The sequence below is a fragment of the Antedon mediterranea genome, chromosome 1, assembly GCF_964355755.1.
Source record: "Antedon mediterranea chromosome 1, ecAntMedi1.1, whole genome shotgun sequence".
In the NCBI taxonomy this organism is placed as follows: Eukaryota; Metazoa; Echinodermata; class Crinoidea; order Comatulida; family Antedonidae; genus Antedon; species Antedon mediterranea.
The window spans coordinates 25,956,390-25,977,133 of NC_092670.1; the positions used below are offsets into that span (position 1 = coordinate 25,956,390).

General features: G+C 33.1%; 1 protein-coding gene across 8 annotated transcripts in view; it reads right to left on the bottom strand.

Moving 5' to 3' along the window:
- The window catches only part of LOC140063593 (regulating synaptic membrane exocytosis protein 2-like), a 185,689-nt gene that overhangs the window by 22,032 nt on the left and 142,913 nt on the right, over positions 1–20,744 (bottom strand). For 7 of the 8 annotated variants that reach the window (XM_072109991.1, XM_072109990.1, XM_072109995.1 and 4 more), the window contains 2 exons: positions 7,530–8,474; positions 3,094–3,379 (listed from right to left, as the gene is read on the bottom strand). In XM_072109991.1, coding sequence (XP_071966092.1) covers positions 3,094–3,379; positions 7,530–8,474 — 1,231 coding nt within the window. The remainder of the gene's footprint in view (positions 1–3,093; positions 3,380–7,529; positions 8,475–20,744) is intronic. The other variant, XM_072109994.1, reaches the window with a different exon arrangement.

Consider the following 20,744-nt stretch of genomic DNA (forward strand, 5'->3'; position numbering starts at 1 on the left):
ATCTTGTTATTTTCTAGGCCTATTTAGTAATAAAAGTAACATTTGCCTGCTGGCTATACTACAGAATAGGCATATGCCTAGTCTAGTTTGACCCAAACCCTATGAACCACCTGGCTACAGGTTTGTTCCGGTCATTTTTTCACTAACCATTTCATCATGTTAAAACCGTTAAATATTGTATGGTTTAGTGAGCCTGTACAATTTCTAGGAATTCATGTAGGTTATGATATACAGTAGAAGTGTATGAATTGGGGAAAAAAATTACAAACCTATAACAATATATCAAACCTATAGAAACGACAGAATTTTAGCTTTTTTGGTAAAATTACTATTATAAAAACACAACAATATTGAAAACAAAGAACCAACAACAACAGAAACAAAGAAACACAAAATGAATTACAAAACACAGTCTAAGAGAGAGAGAGAATATATATACACCTACTTCATCTATGAAAACACGATCAGTAAGAGCTAGAAAAGCTCCAGCAAAATTAATTTGTTGATTATCATATTGAACTATAAAGTTTGGTTTTTTTCGCAGACATTTATATTTGACAAGTTAAAAATGTTGATTTTTAGACATTTGATTAGAGCTGATATTAATATTAACACAAAAACAATGACTACACAAAGCGAATCACACAGCTTTCATTTAATTATAACATTTAATTACAACTATTCAAGCAGCTAATAGACAGCTACTCTGGTAGTAGTTTATCATTTAAAAATGTGATGATATATATATATATATATGTATATTGTTTATTGTTTGTTTGTAGGACAGAGGTGGGGAGGTGGAGTTCATTTGAAAGAGGTGCTTATTCGAGGGATACCTTAAATTTTTTAGTTTTAATAATATGGTAATATTTATGATCAAATAAAATCCTCCAATAGAGTGGTAAAAAAGAACAAAAATGCTTGGTAAATTGTAGATAAAAGTCTGATGAATTTTACTACAAATAGTATAATTGTGTTATAAATATAATACAAAATGCGATTATTATTCTAAGTGATGTTTTATTGGGGATGCGTTTAATCAAATAAATAAATTGGTATAATTAATACATTATTTAGTTTAAACATCTTTTAAAACTAACTTTTAACGCATAAGAAATGTTTTTCTCTGGTAAACATAGTAAAGTTCATGTAATTCCTGGGTGGAATGACCATGTCTCTGAGATGATGAATAATATTGCCAGAGAGGCCTTTATTTATGGCGGTATAATAATAAACCCAGACATGGACCACTTAATGACGCCATGCGCATTACTATGGGTAGGTTTAAATATGCTTCGTGCTGATTCAATGGTCAAATCGTTATGTCGATTTCTGGCAAAAAGTAAACAAAAATAAATCATATAAGTCCCTTGTGTTGTTGGTGAAGAGAATATCTGGGATGATCATTTTGAGAATATTTTTTAACTGTGTTTATAATAATGCTCACAAGATTAGGAATATTAAGATTGACCCCTATTGTGACGTTACTATTGGAATAATCAAGTGTATCCATAAGTTATCTCTTGAAAAGTCAGCTGGTAATGATGATGGTCTTGCAGCTGAACATCTACTTCTAGCAAGTAGCCGTTTGCATGTTTTACTTAGCCGTGTTTCAATCTAATACTTAAACATGGGCATATGCCCGAGGAGCTGGCTAAAGTTAATATTTTACCTATTGTTAAAGTAAAGTAAATCTGATTATACTGCTTCAAAAAGTAATTATAGGCCTATTGCACTTGCAAATATCATCTCTAAGGTTCTTGAGAATGTTATGATTGACTTCTCAGGTGGGAACTTGAATTCTGGAGATAATCAGTTTTCGTTTAAAGCTGCCCATCCACTGACAAATTGTGGAGTATTATAATCGTAATTCCAATCCGGTTTTTGCTTGTTTTATCGTTGCATCCAAGGTGTTTGATAGAGCCAATCACTATACACCACACACAGGAAATTTATTGAGAGGAATATACCTTAAACCATTGTCAGGATGTTTGTTTCATGGTACAGAGGTTTAGTATTAGATGGGGAAATACGTTATCTAGATGGTTCACAGTTACCAATGGTGTGAGACAAGGAGGAATTATGTCACCTATCTTGTACAACATCTATATTGATGATCTCAATACTGCCCTTAATAACTTTAATGTGGGTTGTAGTATTGATGGTACCCGCATTAATAATTTAGGCTATGCAGATGATATGACTTGCTCTCTCACTGGGCTGCAGCAGCTTATAGGCTATGCAGATGATATGACTTGCTCTCTCACTGGGCTGCAGCAGCTTATAGGAAATGGCATTGACATTTGTTTTTGGAGGGTATACATTGCTTTGATGGCGACCGTCACAGTTCACACAAGATTTTTCATTAGTCGCCAATTGGTATGTTTCATTAATTTTCGGCAAGATCAAACCACATAACTCATAACCATGTGACATCAAACACACACACTCACTAGTAACTACTGTAGATGCTTTGGTCTCTGTAACTTGATACAGCACAGATATCGACGCTTAAACCGAAATGAAAATGCTGCTTCTGTTTTTTATTTCTATTGTATACTGTATACTTATTGCACTTACTATCGAGACTGTGCCTCTGATATTAAAGAGATACAATCAAGTTAAGTTCATGAGTTTAGAGACTGATCATACTTTGGTATTAAGTACATTAGACATGAAAATAAATTTGAAATTAATAGATAAAATATATATTTAAGTCTAAGATAGGTTTTGGGATTTAAGTATTAAAAGTCAAGTATACAAAACCAAATTTACATTTTAAACTCCACAAGATACAACACTATACACCCTGTTCATGTATTCATTATATTTATATTTTATATAATATTGTATATCATTAATTTTTTTATTAGTTTTTAAAAATGTGTAATCTCACACATACAAAAAAGAGAAAGCAACAATAAGCAATATAACATGACCACCTGGATCTGCAAGGCATGACAAATTAATATGGATATATATACTGTACAAATCAAATACATACTGTACACAAATATTGAAATATAAAATGATCTTTAACAACAAAAACATAGTCCTAACAGATACAAACAAATTATCAAAAGGCATTATTACCTGAGTTTGCGTCCTCCCCTTGGCCTTTCAGACTGTGATGATAAAACGCTCATTGTACTTGCAGACGTCAATGCTGACATGTCACTCAAAGTGGACATGTTGCTATCTGAAGATTTAATAGATATGTTGTCAGGACTTTGCTTTCGCTGGCGACTTCTAGAATAGTGGGGATCAGGGACAGGGTTGCTGTACAAACCCCCGTTGCCATGTGGGGAGAGAGAGTTGACGGACGCTGCCTGCTTGTACTGGTTCATTTTCATCTTTATCTCCATTTGTTTGGCGCTTTCTGAGGGGGGAATTTAAAAAGGTTACGAGAGAGAATAGCAGCATCTGTGCGCTGGTTATCTTTATAATCTAAATACTTGACACAAATAGGTGCAAATGACGTGCAAAGAAGAAGGGGTGCTTCAAAATCTAAAGAGAAACAGAAATCAAGTGAATGGGAGGATGAGCTACATGAGAAATTACAGACATATATTACACAATACCTGATGTATATTCTGAAATGAAAATCTTACAGTAATGATAGCAGTTGAAGTTGAATAAATACAACATGTTTATCTAAACACCTCATTTTAGGCCATCTGGTAAAAATCCTATCGTTCTATCCCGTTCCGATTTAACAAGAATAGATGAACTTCTCATAATAATTATGTTAAAAGTTTAAAAGTGATAACACAAAGTTTTACCCAAAAAATTTGAGATATAAGAGCAAATTACATTCAAACGTCCGTAATTTAAATTTGTTTTACTGGTTTTAACATTTTTTAAATTTTTTATTAATGAATTTTATTCCTTTAGTATTATATTTATACTTATATTTAAATCTTTAAATAATCAAAATAATACATAAATGAATTAATAATAGTCAAAAAATAGATTAAAATATTTTAACCTAATTGTAGTTCGACAAATATTTACGATTTGATGTAGTGCCTATACAATAACAACATGGCGTCAACATGGCGTCGATTACGGAACAAACGTTTCTCTCTAAGGGTTCCAATAAAATATTGTTTCCACCATGAAAGCAGTGTTTAGAAACCACATTAAAAATTATGGATTTTAGATTTAATAAGGTTGTTGCTTGTACCAGATTGTGGATGGTATTTTAAAATACTATATCAAGATTTTCTAGGTTTTATAGTGTTTTCTTTAAATTAACACCTAAAAATGAATTAAAGTACAGTATTATTTATCAAAAATTATATGCATCTCTGTATCAAATCTGCCAATACAAGAAAGAAGGAAAAATATTTTTTAAATACTATATCAACATTGTTTAGGTTTTATAGTGTTTTCTTAATTAAAGAACGAAAGAAATAATAAAGAACTAAATTACAGTATTGCCTATTTATTAGCATTTATATCAAACAGAAACAACAATTATATTGTATACTGTATTTTTATCCAAACATTTTAGGGTATGTTTAGACTCACAGTGTTCAGACTCATGGTTTTCAAACACAACAATCAAGATTCCAATGCATTTGTGTTAAAACTCTCTGATCATTAGGTCTAAGCAGATATAATGATGCATACATTCATGACAAACGCATTACAGTTAATATTGTAAAGTAGTTTTTTGTTATTTTTTAAATATAATGTTACCTTCAAATTATACTGATTTGTTTTTACTACTTGCAGAATTGCATTCTAATTCAAACATTATTATTACATGGACAATTATCTGATTATTGTATTTAATTTATAAAAATATCATATTGCTGACATCAACTGTATAAGGCCTACTGTTCTTTTAAATTGAAAACTTGTTAGTTTGATGTTTAGATATCTCGCTGTACAGGTTTGCTGTTGGCCTTTTAACTGCGGTCGTTTCTTTTCATGGTTTAAGGTTAAAATCACTGATGCATCACTGGATTAGCATTATTAAATCTACCCTCTCCTGCTAGGGTCATTAATGCTACTGGCGCGGCATAGCAGCTTCCTAACGCTAATCCGCGGCCTAAATATGTATGCCGCTTATATAACACCTTAACGCAGTTAATCTGAACATACCCTTAGTTGAATTGTGGTCTTCACATAGTTTAATCATAAATACTTGCAGTGTTTATAATTAAATATCTGATATAACTACTAAGTAGCTTTCGTCTGTTCGATAACTTTAAATGACGTGATTTAAATTGAACTGAGACGATTTGACATGTTACAACGTAACGAAGTACAATTAACACCTTACACGTCCGGACTTTCAGCCTATGACTTTGGCGAGATGTTTTTGGTTTTGCTGCCTAGCGTTGACGTTTAATCGAGGTAAAGTATGTTTTACTGAACGATATTTTGGTAAAACTTTTTATTTTTATATAATATACAGAACACATTAATAGATTAACCTCGGCCCAATTTGAACACATTAATAGATTAACCTAGGCCCAATTTGAACACATTAATAGATTAACCTAGGCCCAATTTGAACACATTAATAGATTAACCTAGGCCCAATTTGAACACATTAATAGATTAACCTAGGCCCAATTTGAACACATTAATAGATTAACCTAGGCCCAATTTGAACACATTAATAGATTAACCTAGGCCCAATTTGAACACATCAATAGATTAACCTAGGCCCAATTTGAACACATTAATAGATTAACCTAGGCCCAATTTGAACACATTAATAGATTAACCAAGGCCCAATTTGAACACATTAATAGATTAACCTAGGCCCAATTTGTTATTCAAAGTGATTTCTAGCTGCTTCTATGCCTTCACCCGATGGCTTATTTCACAAATATCTTTTATGAACAATACACTATAATTACATTCAGTATAAGGAAGTTTTACATGGCATTTGTCCATCATTATATCTACAATGCTGAATCTATTGTGTTACATTTTGTTTTGATCCAATTGTATACATAGTGTAAGTTTGTACAATTTTACTTTTTTAAATTTTTTTATTCAATTTATTTATTTTTCTATTTAATTGGTTCTCTAGGTTATTCCTTAGTGGAAGATCTTTTAAAGAGTAGTCACTATATGGATGGATTTACGCCAATGTTTGTAAACGTATTTTGGTCCCTGGATGGAACATGATATATCATGCGTAAACCCCAATGTTGAACGTATCATACAAAGGACACTGCCAGACAAGTGTGTACCTATTGTTTAGATCGCTGGCAATAATGCAGGCATATAAAGTTTAATAGCCCTCTGCTTTAGTCACGTGTCGAAAAAGATGAAAATCCAATTTTTTTAAAATTCAGATCCATCATGAAGAGCTATAATCGATTTACACAAATTTTCATATAATTACCCATTTTCAAGCCCACGAATTTGTTTGACGTGTACTTGTCATTATTTTACATTCATAATTCATCAAAAATTAAAGGAATTTATCATAAAGGTATAAGAACAAAAATCAAACTGCAAAAACGCTCTTTTAATGCTACGTGCGACTGGACAAAATTTGAAAATGTGAAATGCTTAAAATGTCCGGATTTAGCGACCATATTTTCATTATACCAAAGTCATGTGCACAACTACATATATATGTGCATCTTCCAAGTTACAGCTGAACTTCTTTTTTAGAGATCTGCGAGACACAAAAAATGAGCAGAAAAAATGAAATTCTTGAAAATAACAATAGGCTATAGCGATAGTCTATTGTTATTGTCAAGAATTTCATTTTAATAATACACAAATAAAAAAGATCTCATACAATTTAACAAGAGTTAACTAATAAATTCCTGTGTATGATCCGAACTTCAGCTATATCTGTTGGATTGCAAGTAAAGAATTTTATAAAAGAAAACAAAATTTTAAATGAATGTCAATCAGGATTTAAAGAAGGCCATTCCACAGAAACCTGTTTGATTATAAACCTTTTAGATCATATTAAATAACAATCAGTGCAAGGTAAATTCACTGGTATGACTATCACAGGGACTATCCTGGATATATAAGGAAGGCTTTCGATTGTGTTAATTTTGATATTTTGCTAAAAAAGGTAACTTGTATTGGTTTTGAAGATATAAGTTGGTATCAATCTTATCTCACCAACCGAAAAAAATGTGTTGAATTGAATGGTTGCATTTCTGATATTCTAATCATGTCTTTCGGGGTCAGGTCATTTTTTTTCAGGCAGGGAAGTTTGCTTGGTCCTCTGCTTGTCCTCATATACATTAAAGATTTCAGTACAAAATGCTCCAGAATTGTAACAAGTAAGAATAGTTTTCAGCTCAAAATGCAAATTCAAAAATGTTGAAGATTTTTCTAAAAATGCAATAATAAGTTACTATCCCAAACAAATCGTTGATTAAATATATAGGAATTAAGATCGACCAACATGGTTAAGGTTAAGGTTAAACTATAATAAATGCAATTCTCATCTTTCAACTTTTCATTCATTTAAAATTCTTTATACTTTAGAGCATACAATATTGCAAATGTCAAGTTACATCTAAACTTACCTCGTTCACTCCTTCCCAGAACATAGGATGGAACTTGTGGTAGTTGCCGTGATCTTTTCTGTCCAGTTGGTGATGAGGTCGGACTTGTCCTTGGGCTTCCTCGTGGACTCTCACTAGGACTCATCCTTTCCATATTTCCTCTTACCATTGTAACCCTTATCGGTGAACCAGGTAAACTAGATCCTTCATTCCTCATTCGTGATTTATGCATATGGCGATATGGTCTATCGTATGTGTATTCCCTTACTTCTGACTGGCTTCTCCTTTCCCCATCAGGAAAGTATCCATTAGCTCTTCGATTAGGTGATCTAGACCTTCTTGAATCTCTGTAATCATATTCAAATTGTCTTGATGATTGCTCTCTCCTGCTTTCTCTGGATGGAGAAGATTCCCTTCTTCTATCTCTAGATGGTGATGCATCTCTTCTTCGGCCCTCTCTTGATGGTGATGGATCCCTGAATCTTCGCTCTTGAGCAGGTTCCATAAGCCTTTGACGCGAAGGTGAATAGTCTCTAGTCCTGTAGTGGGGATCTCTAGCTGGGGAATAACTACGGTGTCTCTGTTCCATCTCTGGTGTGAAATCTCTTCTCAGTTGACGTTCATGAGGTGGACTCAGATCCACTGAATGCAGAGGCTCTCCACTAGGATTGTAATCTAGCCCACTTTCATCTTGGCATTCTAAGGAGTAGCTCCTACGTGGCTGGTGGTTGGTTAAGTATTCCTGCATCCTCGATGGAAGATAATTCTGTGGACTGGGATCACGACTAGGAGAAGCATCCCTTCGTCTAGGAGGAAGTGTATAATCACCCATGATTCCTGGTCTACGTTGCCGTGTGGGAGATGAACCTCCGAGTAGCCTCTCATCATTATTTGGTAACAGTAACTGAGTTCCTGGATCATTGTCATCTGCTAATGAACTCAGTCCATCATGAGCTACTGAACCCACTGTCAAATAAAAAGTAAAATTACAAATTAACAGACATCCACATTTAATTGAATATTTAAAAGTGTAAAATACATGTACGGAAAATATATGCTGAAAGTGAAAGAAAAATGATTAATGATGTGCTCCTTGTAGATTACAGATATCATGCAAGAAAGATGCTTCATTATTGTGATAGACAAAAAATACAAAATTCCCATTATAAAATTAATAAAATAAAAAGCATCTTTCCATAGAAGCTCTGCAAATTAATGGTTTGTAGGTAATATAGCCACATGATTTGTAATAACTGCCTAGTTTGTGTTATAAGGCAGTACAGTTAAAACCCATGTTCCAGCTTCGTGACTACAAGGCATTGTGTTTTTATCGCAATTCCACGAGATGTATTGTTTTTTTATCATAATTCTGTGAACTGCATTGTTTTTTGATCACAATTCTATGAGAGGCATTGTTTTCCCATGCAACTATCGCAATATGTTATAAACACCATTGTTATCAGTGAATCAAGAGGAACAATGGTTGAAAAATATAGCAGTCATGTCCGAAGAAGAGATGCATCACCATCTAGAGATAGAAGAAGGGAAACGTCTCCATCCCAAAAAAGTAGAAGAAAGTTACGCCTAGATCCAGATTCTAGCGATCAAGGTTATAAAAAAACCAATGCACTCTACAACTTTGAGTTCGTACAGGTTATTGGATTGTATTCAACAAATGATTCGTTCGTATAGGACCATACTTAGAATCACTTTTTACACAATATCGTATAATTTTTTTCTATTTTACCATGAAATATATTGATTTAAATCAAGTTTGCTAGAGAAAGGCCTGTAAAACGAAATGGAAATGTTCAGCATTTTTATTAATATTCAATAGCAGCAAAATTAGCCTCTAGCTAGCTAGACAGGCCTACTCGGCCGTAACTGTAGGGGTAGAATTCGTCGATCTGAGGTGGGTTATTATACTAGCATTGTTCTCAATTGATGGCTGTAACAATGCTGTATATTTAACACCCTTCCATCGGACACTAGCAAAACAAAGCCTCTCGTAGTATCGCAATCAAAAAACAATACACTCTCAGGGAGTGTGTGGGATTGCAATAAAAAAACAATACACTCTCAGGGAGTGTGTGGGATTGCAATAAAAAAACAATACCTATCATAGGTTTGCAATAAAAAAAAAAATGCTCCACGCGTAGGCTACAAAGTGTTACACGTGGGAACGAACGAAGCAGTAATTAACAGCTCTACTGTATATCCAAAATACCATTTAAATTAAAAAAACATACATTGTATATGATATAATTAATAAAAGTTCAGTTAAATCATTTTAGATTTCAGAAAACCATGCATAATAATGCATAAGAATATTAAATCATCAATATTGGCATAAAGTATAAAACTTGCTGCCAAAGGATCAGTAAAATGAATGTTTTCAATACAGTATAGTGAGTGACACAATGATCAAAACTTGTGTGGTGACGATATTGAATTTTAAGATTACACTTTACGAAATGGTCATACATTTGGGCATAATTTATCAATAAAGTACCAATTTAGCAGAGAATATTATGTACATGAATGACAAAATACTTAATGTGGCTGGTTTATTGTTAAAACTGAAATTTGACTAGGATTGAGAAGCTGTGTAGAAGTAAGATGTTTTCATAGTGTGCAAGATCATTGTGAATGAATGAGAAGCTGTGTTAAAGTAAGATGTTTTTATAGTGTGCAAGATCATTGTGAATGAATGAGAAGCTGTGTTAAAGTAAGATGTTTTCATAGTGTGCAACATCATTGTGAATGAATGAGAAGCTGGGTTAAAGTAAGATGTTTTCATAGTGTGCAACATCATTGTGAATGAATGAGAAGCTGTGTTAAAGTAAGATGTTTTCATAGTGTGCAACATCATTGTGAATGAATGAGAAGCTGTGTTAAAGTAAGATGTTTTCATAGTGTGCAACATCATTGTGAATGAATGAGAAGCTGTGTTAAAGTAAGATGTTTTCATAGTGTGCAACATCATTGTGAATGAATGAGAAGCTGTGTTAAAGTAAGATGTTTTCATAGTGTGCAACATCATTGTGAATGAATGAGAAGCTGTGTTAAAGTAAGATGTTTTCATAGTGTGCAACATCATTGTGAATGAATGAGATATTACTTCAAACATTTTCATCATTTTCATCAAACTGTAGATTTAAAGAGACGCTCTTTAAAACTAGTAGTATTACAACCCATTTCACTAGTGCTACAATATGAAATAAATCATTGATATTGTAATCCTCTTTTTTGTTTTGGTTCAAACTTCTGTACCATCTGTCTAATTTTAAAGCAAGTTGTAAGATGTTTTGCCTAAAGTGCACACAAATTGACTGTTGGTAGTTTAACACACCCAAATCACACAACAACCACTGTTTAACATAGAAAGGCCTATTTACTGCCTGACAGGCAGGTCTAGGTATATTAGGGTGATAGTGATTTTGTTGAGAAAAAAAAGAAAAGAGAGTTTAACAAGAACATCTAAGGGCCCAACACGCTAAATCAAAACGGTTCTAATTTGCTCTGTTTTGGATCTTTAAGTTCACTTAATGGCCACCATAAGGTACAGCCAATTTCTTAGCTCCTGTACATAATGAAGACATGATTTTGATAACTAACTCAATTTTTGATGTTTACAGTATAAAAATTAAGCATTCCAAAATGTGGCACGGACAAGCCAAACGAGCTTGTCGGTAATTCCCAAATTGAGATACAGCCTAGAATAGGCACAATCACGTTGAAAAAAAAAATTTTTTTATTATTTTATTGTTTAAATCTAACCTTTAGGTATTTTAGAATCATACTGAGTTGTTATTTTTATTCATTTTTTAACTAAAACAAGTAAAAAATACATTTTGTAAGGCTATGTTTTTGTAAATGTCAAAAACTCAATTTTTTGCCTGTAGAATCGTCTTTTCAAAAGCTTCGTATGCCTCCATCTTCTAAGCGAAATCTGGCTTGTTTACTATGAATATAAAGCTAATTTAAAGAGGTGTATTTCTATTGGACAATGATTTCAGTTGTTCTTCATCCTAACCAGTGATATAAACAAAAATATTTTCCTTAACGACGAATACCGTATCCATGATGTGATTGGCCAATTGTGCTCACATGGCTTTGAAGCTCACGACTGCGCATGCTTACAATGTCGTAGTTGTCCAATATGTCAAAAGTGGAAATGTTTGAGCTGAAAGACAAATTTCAGGATTTCTCTTGTCGTCATGCCTTAAAAATGATTCATCATCATTGTAACACATTCTTCTGGAATCTTGCATTGTATGCATGTGGAAATTTGTCATTCAGGCCTATTGGCCTTGACCAATATATCTGTAGAATGATATGCACATCTTCCAAAACCTGAACCCACCATTATGTAAAATACAACCCAGATTTGAAAAGATGCTTCTTTGGGTCTGATTATTATGACTGAGCAGCTAGATATCATTTCCAGAGTGTACTGTAGTATAAACTGTTGACATGTTATTTGTTTTATTAAGAATGATCAGCAAAAACTATCGTCGATTTCTCCACTTATAGCATACCTATGCATAAATCCAGTTAGGATGAATAATTTTGGTCGCACAAGATATTTTACTTTAAATTGCTTTACTTGCTTTATCCATAAGGTATTTGATTGGAATATGCTTAACTGAAATTTGGCCATGGTTCACTTTAGGATTTGGAAAATATCTTAAAATTTTATTAGAAAATTTAATTTTTTAGGTTCTTCACGCGAATGATATAGTCACAGTACATCGCTTATATCTTCTTCTGTACAGTACATCCTGGGGTCATATTCATTGTGGTTCCCATATTATCACCAACATATTGACATATTCTCATGATCAACTGTAATTCAAAAGCTGAATTTTGTTTTGTCACCTTCAGCTTAGCAAAATCATAATCATAGTAGCTGGTAAATTAGCAAAAACCTATATACCATATGGTGGCCATTTTGAAGCCATTGAGTGAACTTCAAAAAGCTGTATTTAGATTTCTTGACCCTCACAACATATACTTTGCCACCAAAATCACTTCCATACATGATAATTCCGAAAATCTCTGCCACTGCAACTATCTTCTGTATTAGATCTTAAGCCATCCCCAGAAGTTTGAAATCTTGGGGTTTACATGGATTGCCACTTGCCGATGGATGCTAACATCAATGCCATCAGTCGTTGGTTGGGATTAGGAAGATTGGTCTAATTCGTAGGTTTCTGGATAGGAAAACAACTACACGACTTGTGCATGCCTTTATATCATCACGTCTGGACTACTGTATTAGTATTCATGTGGCACTGCCCAAGACCCTGCTTAGGAAGTTGCAGACGTTACTAAATAGTGATGCCCATCTAGTGTGTCAAACTGAGCATAGAGACCTCCTAACACCTATCTTGCATGAACTGCACTGGCTTTCGGTGAAGGAGGGTGTCAACTTTAAGATATTGCTACTCACACATAAATCTCTTCATGGCCTTGCACCGAAATACATCAACAATTTTCACACTTCACAATCCTCTTGTCACAATCTTGGTTTCAATTCTCAGAATCGGCTTGTTCCAGCTAAAGTGAAGACCATCTCATATGGTCACTGTGCATTATCTTATGCAGCTCCTATGCTTTTGAATTCTCTTCCAAACTGCACTAAAGATGCACAGTTAGTGGCTCTTTTTAAGAGGCTTCTTAAGACATACTTGTTTAATAAAGCATATTAATCCCCTTTTTTCTCTTTTACCATGCCACCTAGATTGTTTTAGATCTAATTTAAGTAGGGCAGGAGGTGCCTGAGTCTCTTTTATCGTATTAGTTTATGTACCGCGCTTGGAGGTTTCACAACATTACTATTATTATTATGTAGAAACTGAGAATGTTATACAAACTGTATAACATCAAATTTTCTGTCACTTTAAAAAATGTTATGTTCTTGTAAATTAGGACAACATAGTTTGACAATCGTGGGCCCACTTTCTTTCCTCTTCTATATAAATGACCAATCAATAATAATGCAAAATAAGTATGTATGCTGACAATACTATAATCCATTATGCTTCAAAAAATGAAAATAAAAAATACAAAAGTATAAATGAAATTGTGTATCAAACCATTTGGATTCGTTTTGTTTGTATGTGTATATTCTTATTCATTTACATTTTTTAAAATTCTCAATGGTTTTGATACTTTGCAATTATTTGGTGGGAGTGACTTTCCACAACCAACTTCTTTACGTAAATTTTTGCAGTATACCTTTCAGTTAAAAATTTCCGCCATTCACTTGAAGGACGCTCATTTCATATTTTGACTGACCATAAGCCACTTGTGTATGCTTTACTCGCCAGACCAAATCGTCACTCGCCACGCGAAATCCGTCATCTAGATTTCATCTCTCAATTTACAATGGACATACGCCATGCTAATTGCTAATGCATTGCGATTATTCTGATTATATTGATAGATTACATGATAATATGAGTAAACTACGTCCCCTATATTTATCAAAAAAAATATAGTTGTACCCATGTTTTTGTTCCAAGGGGGTTTTGTTCCAAAAACCCTTACAGCATCCATATGATGGTCCAGGTAGTAAGTCGAACAGACTTTGTTTCGATCTAAATGGTCGACAGGACACAGTCCGTATTGACCGTTTAAAGGGAGCTCATTTGGATACTGATATATTTAAAAGCCGAGAGCAAATCCTCACTCCCAAGCTACAAGCATCACCCCTAGTCAAACCAAACAACCCTTCTCCCATTTTAGCAACCCATCCCCGTACTACTCGTTCTGGTAGATGTTCATTTCCCTCAACGTTTTGTCTCGTTCTATCATTAATTAGGGGGGCTCCTGTAGCAGACCTACCACATAAATTGCATTTTAACATTTACTTTTAATTTGATTATTTATACATCTTGTATATATCTTTTTATTTAACTTATTTACTTTTAATTAATTCTCTTAATCCTAATTGGTCAGATACCACATTTATTAACAGGCTCTTCTCAACCAGCATCTTCTCAACCAGCATCTTAGCTACACCATTTATTGCACTGTCTTATCAAATATTGTATATTTTATCTATTTATTGAGAATCCTCACTTAGAATAAATTGCATAGTTTACTTTATACATTTAGTAGTTGTTTTATTTTACCGTTGCACCGACAATTAGTAAAGCATAAACAAAATGTGATCCGATCTGGCAAAACCCTACTTTTGTCAAAAATTTTCATTTTGTATTTTTTTTATATATTTGGATTATTTAAATCATAAGCTTTACAATGGTTTTTATTTCGTAAAAATTGAGTAAATATTTAAAAAGGTATTACATTTTATAAACTTACATATCATTCAAATAGTTCACAAGAAAATCGCGTTTAAGGTTTGCAATGAAATTATTTTTGATACGCGCTGAAAACTCACCCCATAGCAACTCAGTATTTTGGTCCCAGGCACGATGACGTCATGTGTGCAATATTATATTTAGCAGCTTGGACATGATGGTCAGTTTGATTGATTTCAGATGCCATTTTAACCTACTTAGTCACTCGAATTAACTATATTGCACTATTAAAAAGCAGCATTATAACGTCAAGCTTATTTTAACTGGTTTCGAAAGTGTTTACGATGGTTAACAGCGAAGAACCAAGCAGGCCTAGCTAGGCTCTACTATGTACTGTTGGGTGTTCTTCAGGCCGTGTATATCAGTGGTGCATCGACATGCGGGCTAGCTAAAGGACCTGCCCTTGGGTTAATTTGGGCAAATCCATAAATGTTTCTGAAGGATCGTGGGTGCACAGTGAGATTTATTCCATGGACATATCTCTATATTTTCAACCCACATTATTTCCCATGGGTCTCTTGTAGCCTCACATAAATAACCCAGAAAGGTCAATGAAGGATTGGCCCTTGGGTTCATTTGGGCAAATCCATATGGGTTATTTTAGAATCCTGTGTGGTCAGGGCCAGCCTATTGGGGGGTGTCACGAAACCTAAGACCACGAAAGCTAAGACCCCCTAAGACCTAAGATCACGAAAGCTAAGACCCAAGACCTAAGATTACAAATTCTAAGATAAGGAACTGGCCACCCTACCACCATTGTTTAAACAAAACAATATATTAATCTATATATAATTTATGTAAGGGTAAAAATGCACTTCTATAATTAACTATAAATAACGCAATGGTATATATAAAGTTGGTATATGTTCGGCACTGATTTTAACCACCAAATATAATCCTGTTTACTAATTAATTTGAGTTAGATAATTAGTTATTGACGATTAAAACAAATTGAGGTTCAACGATTTGCCCCAAATAGGCGTGTTTTCCCGATTGTGGTATACACTGTCTAATGGATGTCAATGCTAAAAAATACCCGCACACAATAATACGAGAAGGCTTCACATTTACCTATCTCCTGCTATGATAATTGTTTTTAATAGCTGAAAATTGGTCGAACAGCATCATAATTTTGAAGGCGATTTTCTTAAAAAAATACTATTTTGATAAATTTAATATATAGTACTGGTCAGAGGAGTTTTGACATTTTTCGTGTGTTTTAAACAAGTGTTGACCGAGTGTTGTTTGAGTATTGTTAGCAATATTCATGAGCGTTGGTATCCTTGAGAGTAATGCATTAAGGTCACAATCCACGCATGAACAGCTTTATCGAGCAGCGATTTTTGGCTAGCAGTTTATGCCAATGTGATTGTCTTTCATTGTCTTCCACGTCATTAGTGTGAAAAACTAGGCCGTCAGCGATAATAATTTGTTTTAGAAATAGTAAATGTCAATTAATCAACACGAGTCAAAAACCGATTCAGCGGTGGGTGTCACATGATTAACACTGTAAACAAGCTTATAGACCATTTTCTTTCGTTCAGTCGTGACCAGCCGAGTGTAACCAACAAAACTAACATAATGCTTTCAGGGATTTCAGGACACCAGGTTGATTAAAAAATCGTACCTCCTGAAATTTCAGTCATCGATTCTATTGTTATTTATTTCTAAGGCAAACCATGTCATTTTGTGGGGCTCTTTAGACGTTTAATATAATAAAATCATTTAATGTTATTGTTGTTACAAGTACTTTACATTATTAGGCCTAGTAAAGTCAGATTCGACTCTCGCTTGGAGAGTGCACCGTATTTAGAGCAACGTACACAAATTTAATTCTTTGGTATATTTCTACATAACATATTTAGATTGAATACTTGCTTTATAAATTCTTCATTTATTAGACAACTTAATAAGTTGATTATTGAATTGAATACCAACCAACAAAGTACATTAATTAAGTAATTAATTTCCGAAATTTGTCTCTTGTGTGGTGTAAACAACGTTTAAAGCACATTCAATACAAAGTTATTTATAAAACAATTCATGCTTTGAATGATATGATACAGAGAAGTTGGCAATGTGGCAAATTACATTTATTTTCAATAAATTACCGTAGAATAGCCATACTGTACTGTATGTAATGATCACCGATATAATTATTGTGTGTATCTAATAAACAGTATAAACGTTTTCATAACTGCATCATTGATCACACATTTTTAAAACGATCGTTTTTGTATGCCCTGTCAACAAAGTCAACACATTGAGTCAAATTCGCGGCAAGAAAAAACCATGTCATATCACCGAAGTTGTGTAAATCTAGGGTTTATGACCACAATAAAAAGATCGTAGATGCACGTCTATGCGGCTATCGAGCTATAGTAGTCTAGCTATCAACTTGGTGTTGTAGGCTAGCAAGCGATAGTAGTCTAGCTATCAACTTGGTGTTGTAGGATAGCAAGCGATAGTAGTCTAGCTATCAACTTGGTGTTGTAGGCGCGGAATTTGAAGATATGAATGTATACTTTTAATTTTATCATGACTTTGAAGCTGTTCATGTGAATTTTAAACGTATATTTTACTGCTTTTTTTTATTATGTTAATCAATATATACTTTGTATAGTCACAAAGGGCTCATATTATATATGTATGATTTATTTTAATTGTTGTTGTAAAACATTCACGCTTTGCTGGTTAAGGTTAGCTCCACAAACACTCATCTCAGCAGAAAAACACGAGCGTAAATTTTGAAAGTCCTCTGACCAGTACTGTACGTTTATACAAACGTATTGCTTGAAGATGAATGGAACATTACAATCTCTCAGTCTCCCAGTATAATTATTTGGTAAAACACAAGTAGGTAAATTTATGGGCCCTTGGGGGATAAACTTTGACAATAAATTCATAAACCATTTTTTGTCACCATTTGAAGCACACATTTCTTACTGTGAGTGTGGGTACTGTTTAAACACATAATTATATGTAAACTTTATTACTGACAGTTGCTTCTCAACGTTAGTTGTATTAATTAATAACTACAAAACGTGCTTGAGAGATGCAGTCGAAGAGCTGCATTGGTAACGCATGACTGATTTCTTTCATTGTGAAGAATTTTTGCAATTTTACTACACCTAAAAAATAGTCTAATTTTGATATTAGATGAAATCAATATTCTATTTTACCATAAACATAACTATATACAATTTTCTTATAAATAGATAAGAAATTTATATAAATAGACCTAATCTGTCTTAGACGATGAATAAAAAATTATAAAATACCACGTTAATGTTTTAGGGGTGGGGGCGTTTATTCGTGGGACGCACTTATTTTGTTTTATAATTTGGTATTAACATGTGTAATCAAATACATTCCTCTAGATATGACAAAAATGCAACATAATTAATACTGTATTAAGAAGTAATAACATTTTCAAAATCCTTGGAAAATTGTAGTTAACTAGATGGTTGTGCCCACAAATGGTTCTCGAATACACAGTAATTTCAGCGTTAAAAAAACTGGCGATTTCAAATGTACGTACTGCAGGACTGAAAATACATTGTCGTTTACAGAAACGAATAGACACAATGATTTATGTAGTCGACCAAAAGAAAAACTTGTCACAAAATGAATTTTTGATTTAGACTCATTTAAACAAACACAATTTGTGTTAATTATGTAACATTAGGGTTAAGGAAAGGGGAAGAGGATAGGTACAAGTTTTTAATATCTTCTTTATCCACTCAGTAACAAAATATTGATTTCATGTTTTATAGGCCTATCAATAATATACCACTTAATACAGTAAAACATTTGTGATTTAATACTTTGTTAAAACTGTCAGTGTCATAGTCGATTGAAATAGTAAAGTACATGTAACGATACACTATGACTTTTATATTTTTTGTAATTATTAATTAATACAAACGTTGAGAATCAACTGTCAGTACTAAAGTGTATTTTGTATATTATGTGTTTATAATCTAACAGTAGCGGCTACACACACTCACAGTAATAAAGTTTATTTGTATTTTTGTTTTTTATATCTAACAGTACCAACACTCACAATAAGAAAATTGCGATTCAAATGGCGATCAAAAGTGGTTAAATACCTATTTACAGTATTGTAGAGCATTGCAATACTATTTATGTTTATTCTCCAAGGGCCCATAAATTTACCTACCTGTGTTAAACTATGGAGGTATACGTCCATTTTTAAACCAAATAGTTATTTTGGAATGTTCCATTCATCGGAAATCAATAAATTTGTATAAACGTATATTAAATCTATCAAAATAGTATTTTCTAAAGAAAGTCGGCCTGTCTTCAACATTACGATGCTTTACTCGAGCTGTTCAATCGGTTTTCAGCTATTAAAAACAATTATCGTAGGAGGAGATAGGAAAATACCAAGCATCCTCGTATTATTACGATCGGAAAACCCCCTATTTGGGGCAAATCGTTGAATCTAAATTCGTTTTAATCGTCAATAACTAATTATCTAACTCAATTTAATTAGTAAACAGTAAAATCCGTACCGAAAGTACAAACCTACTTTATATACCATCGAGTAAACATTCTAGAAGTAAGGCGCGATTTACCGAATTTTGCCCTTACGTAAATTTATATATAGATTCAATGTGTCAGGATAGGCAACAACAAATTGGTTTCATTCAAATTGGTTATCCGCACTTGGCGGATAACCCCTTGTTATTGTCAGGATCTTATTCTTCTTTCTTTCCCAGAATTTTGTGTCACGTGTATCTCTAACTCTTGTCAACATAACATCTTATAACTTTTTCAGAAGATTGACTTTAATCTGTAGATGTGCAGGAAACTTCGTTATATGACGCAGCGCAAGTTACTGGCGATTTTATGAATTTCAATGATTGATTATAGATTATAAACCAAAAGTCATTTTGTATTGACACTTGGTGAAAATTTAAGTCATATCAAAAGCAAACTTTTGATGTTTTAAAAATGTCATGTTACACAAGAAGTTATGCTTCAAAATGCGCAAAATTAATTTCTAATCAACTTTCTACGCTGATCATGACATTTTAAGCATGTCAAAAATTCCCACACTCGCGAAAAAATTTACGCGTAAGGTGCGCACGGAGCATGAAAATCACGTGTTTTTCTTTCCTAGTCATTTTAAAAAAGATTGACATAATTTTAAATTAAAATGACGTCATATGAACACGTTGAATTACACCATTTGCGCGCGTTTTAGTTGAAAAAGTTATAAAATATTGTCAAAATAATGCCAATTTTGAATCTATTATAGCTCTTTAGGATCAAAGCTGACCTCCAATTTTTTTAACTTGTTATGTAAGAAGATAAATTGTAGATATGAATTCATGCCAAATTTTTACGTCTCGGATGTTATGACGTCATCGTATGGCCACACGAATGTAAAATATAGGATTTTTTTCTCTTTCGTTATTGCTAATCACATTCAACAGAGCGCATCTCGCTTATATGTATTCCATTTCCCCCTGAGATTTTAATATTGTCTATGTCAATCAACTGTCTTTCGCATGAGTTAAAAATATTTTTAATTTTTATGACGTCATCATGTCTAAAAATGTAAATAACGTAGGACATTTATTTTCATCTTTACAGTAAATTTCAATCTGTTATAGCTCGTCAGAATAAAAAGTGATAATTATGATTAAAACGTTTTGTGGAAGCTATTTGATTGTAGAATCGAATTCATGTGAATATTTTGCCAATCAGATGTTGTGACGTCATCATATGGCCAGTTGAATACAAAAAGTCGTAGTTTCATAATTTGCATCATAGTTCATTACATTTAAAAGAGCGTGCATTTATATTTTACGTATTCAAATTTCTTCAAATTTGTATTAATGTAATTATTTAGATAATTATCTTCTAAAATTGT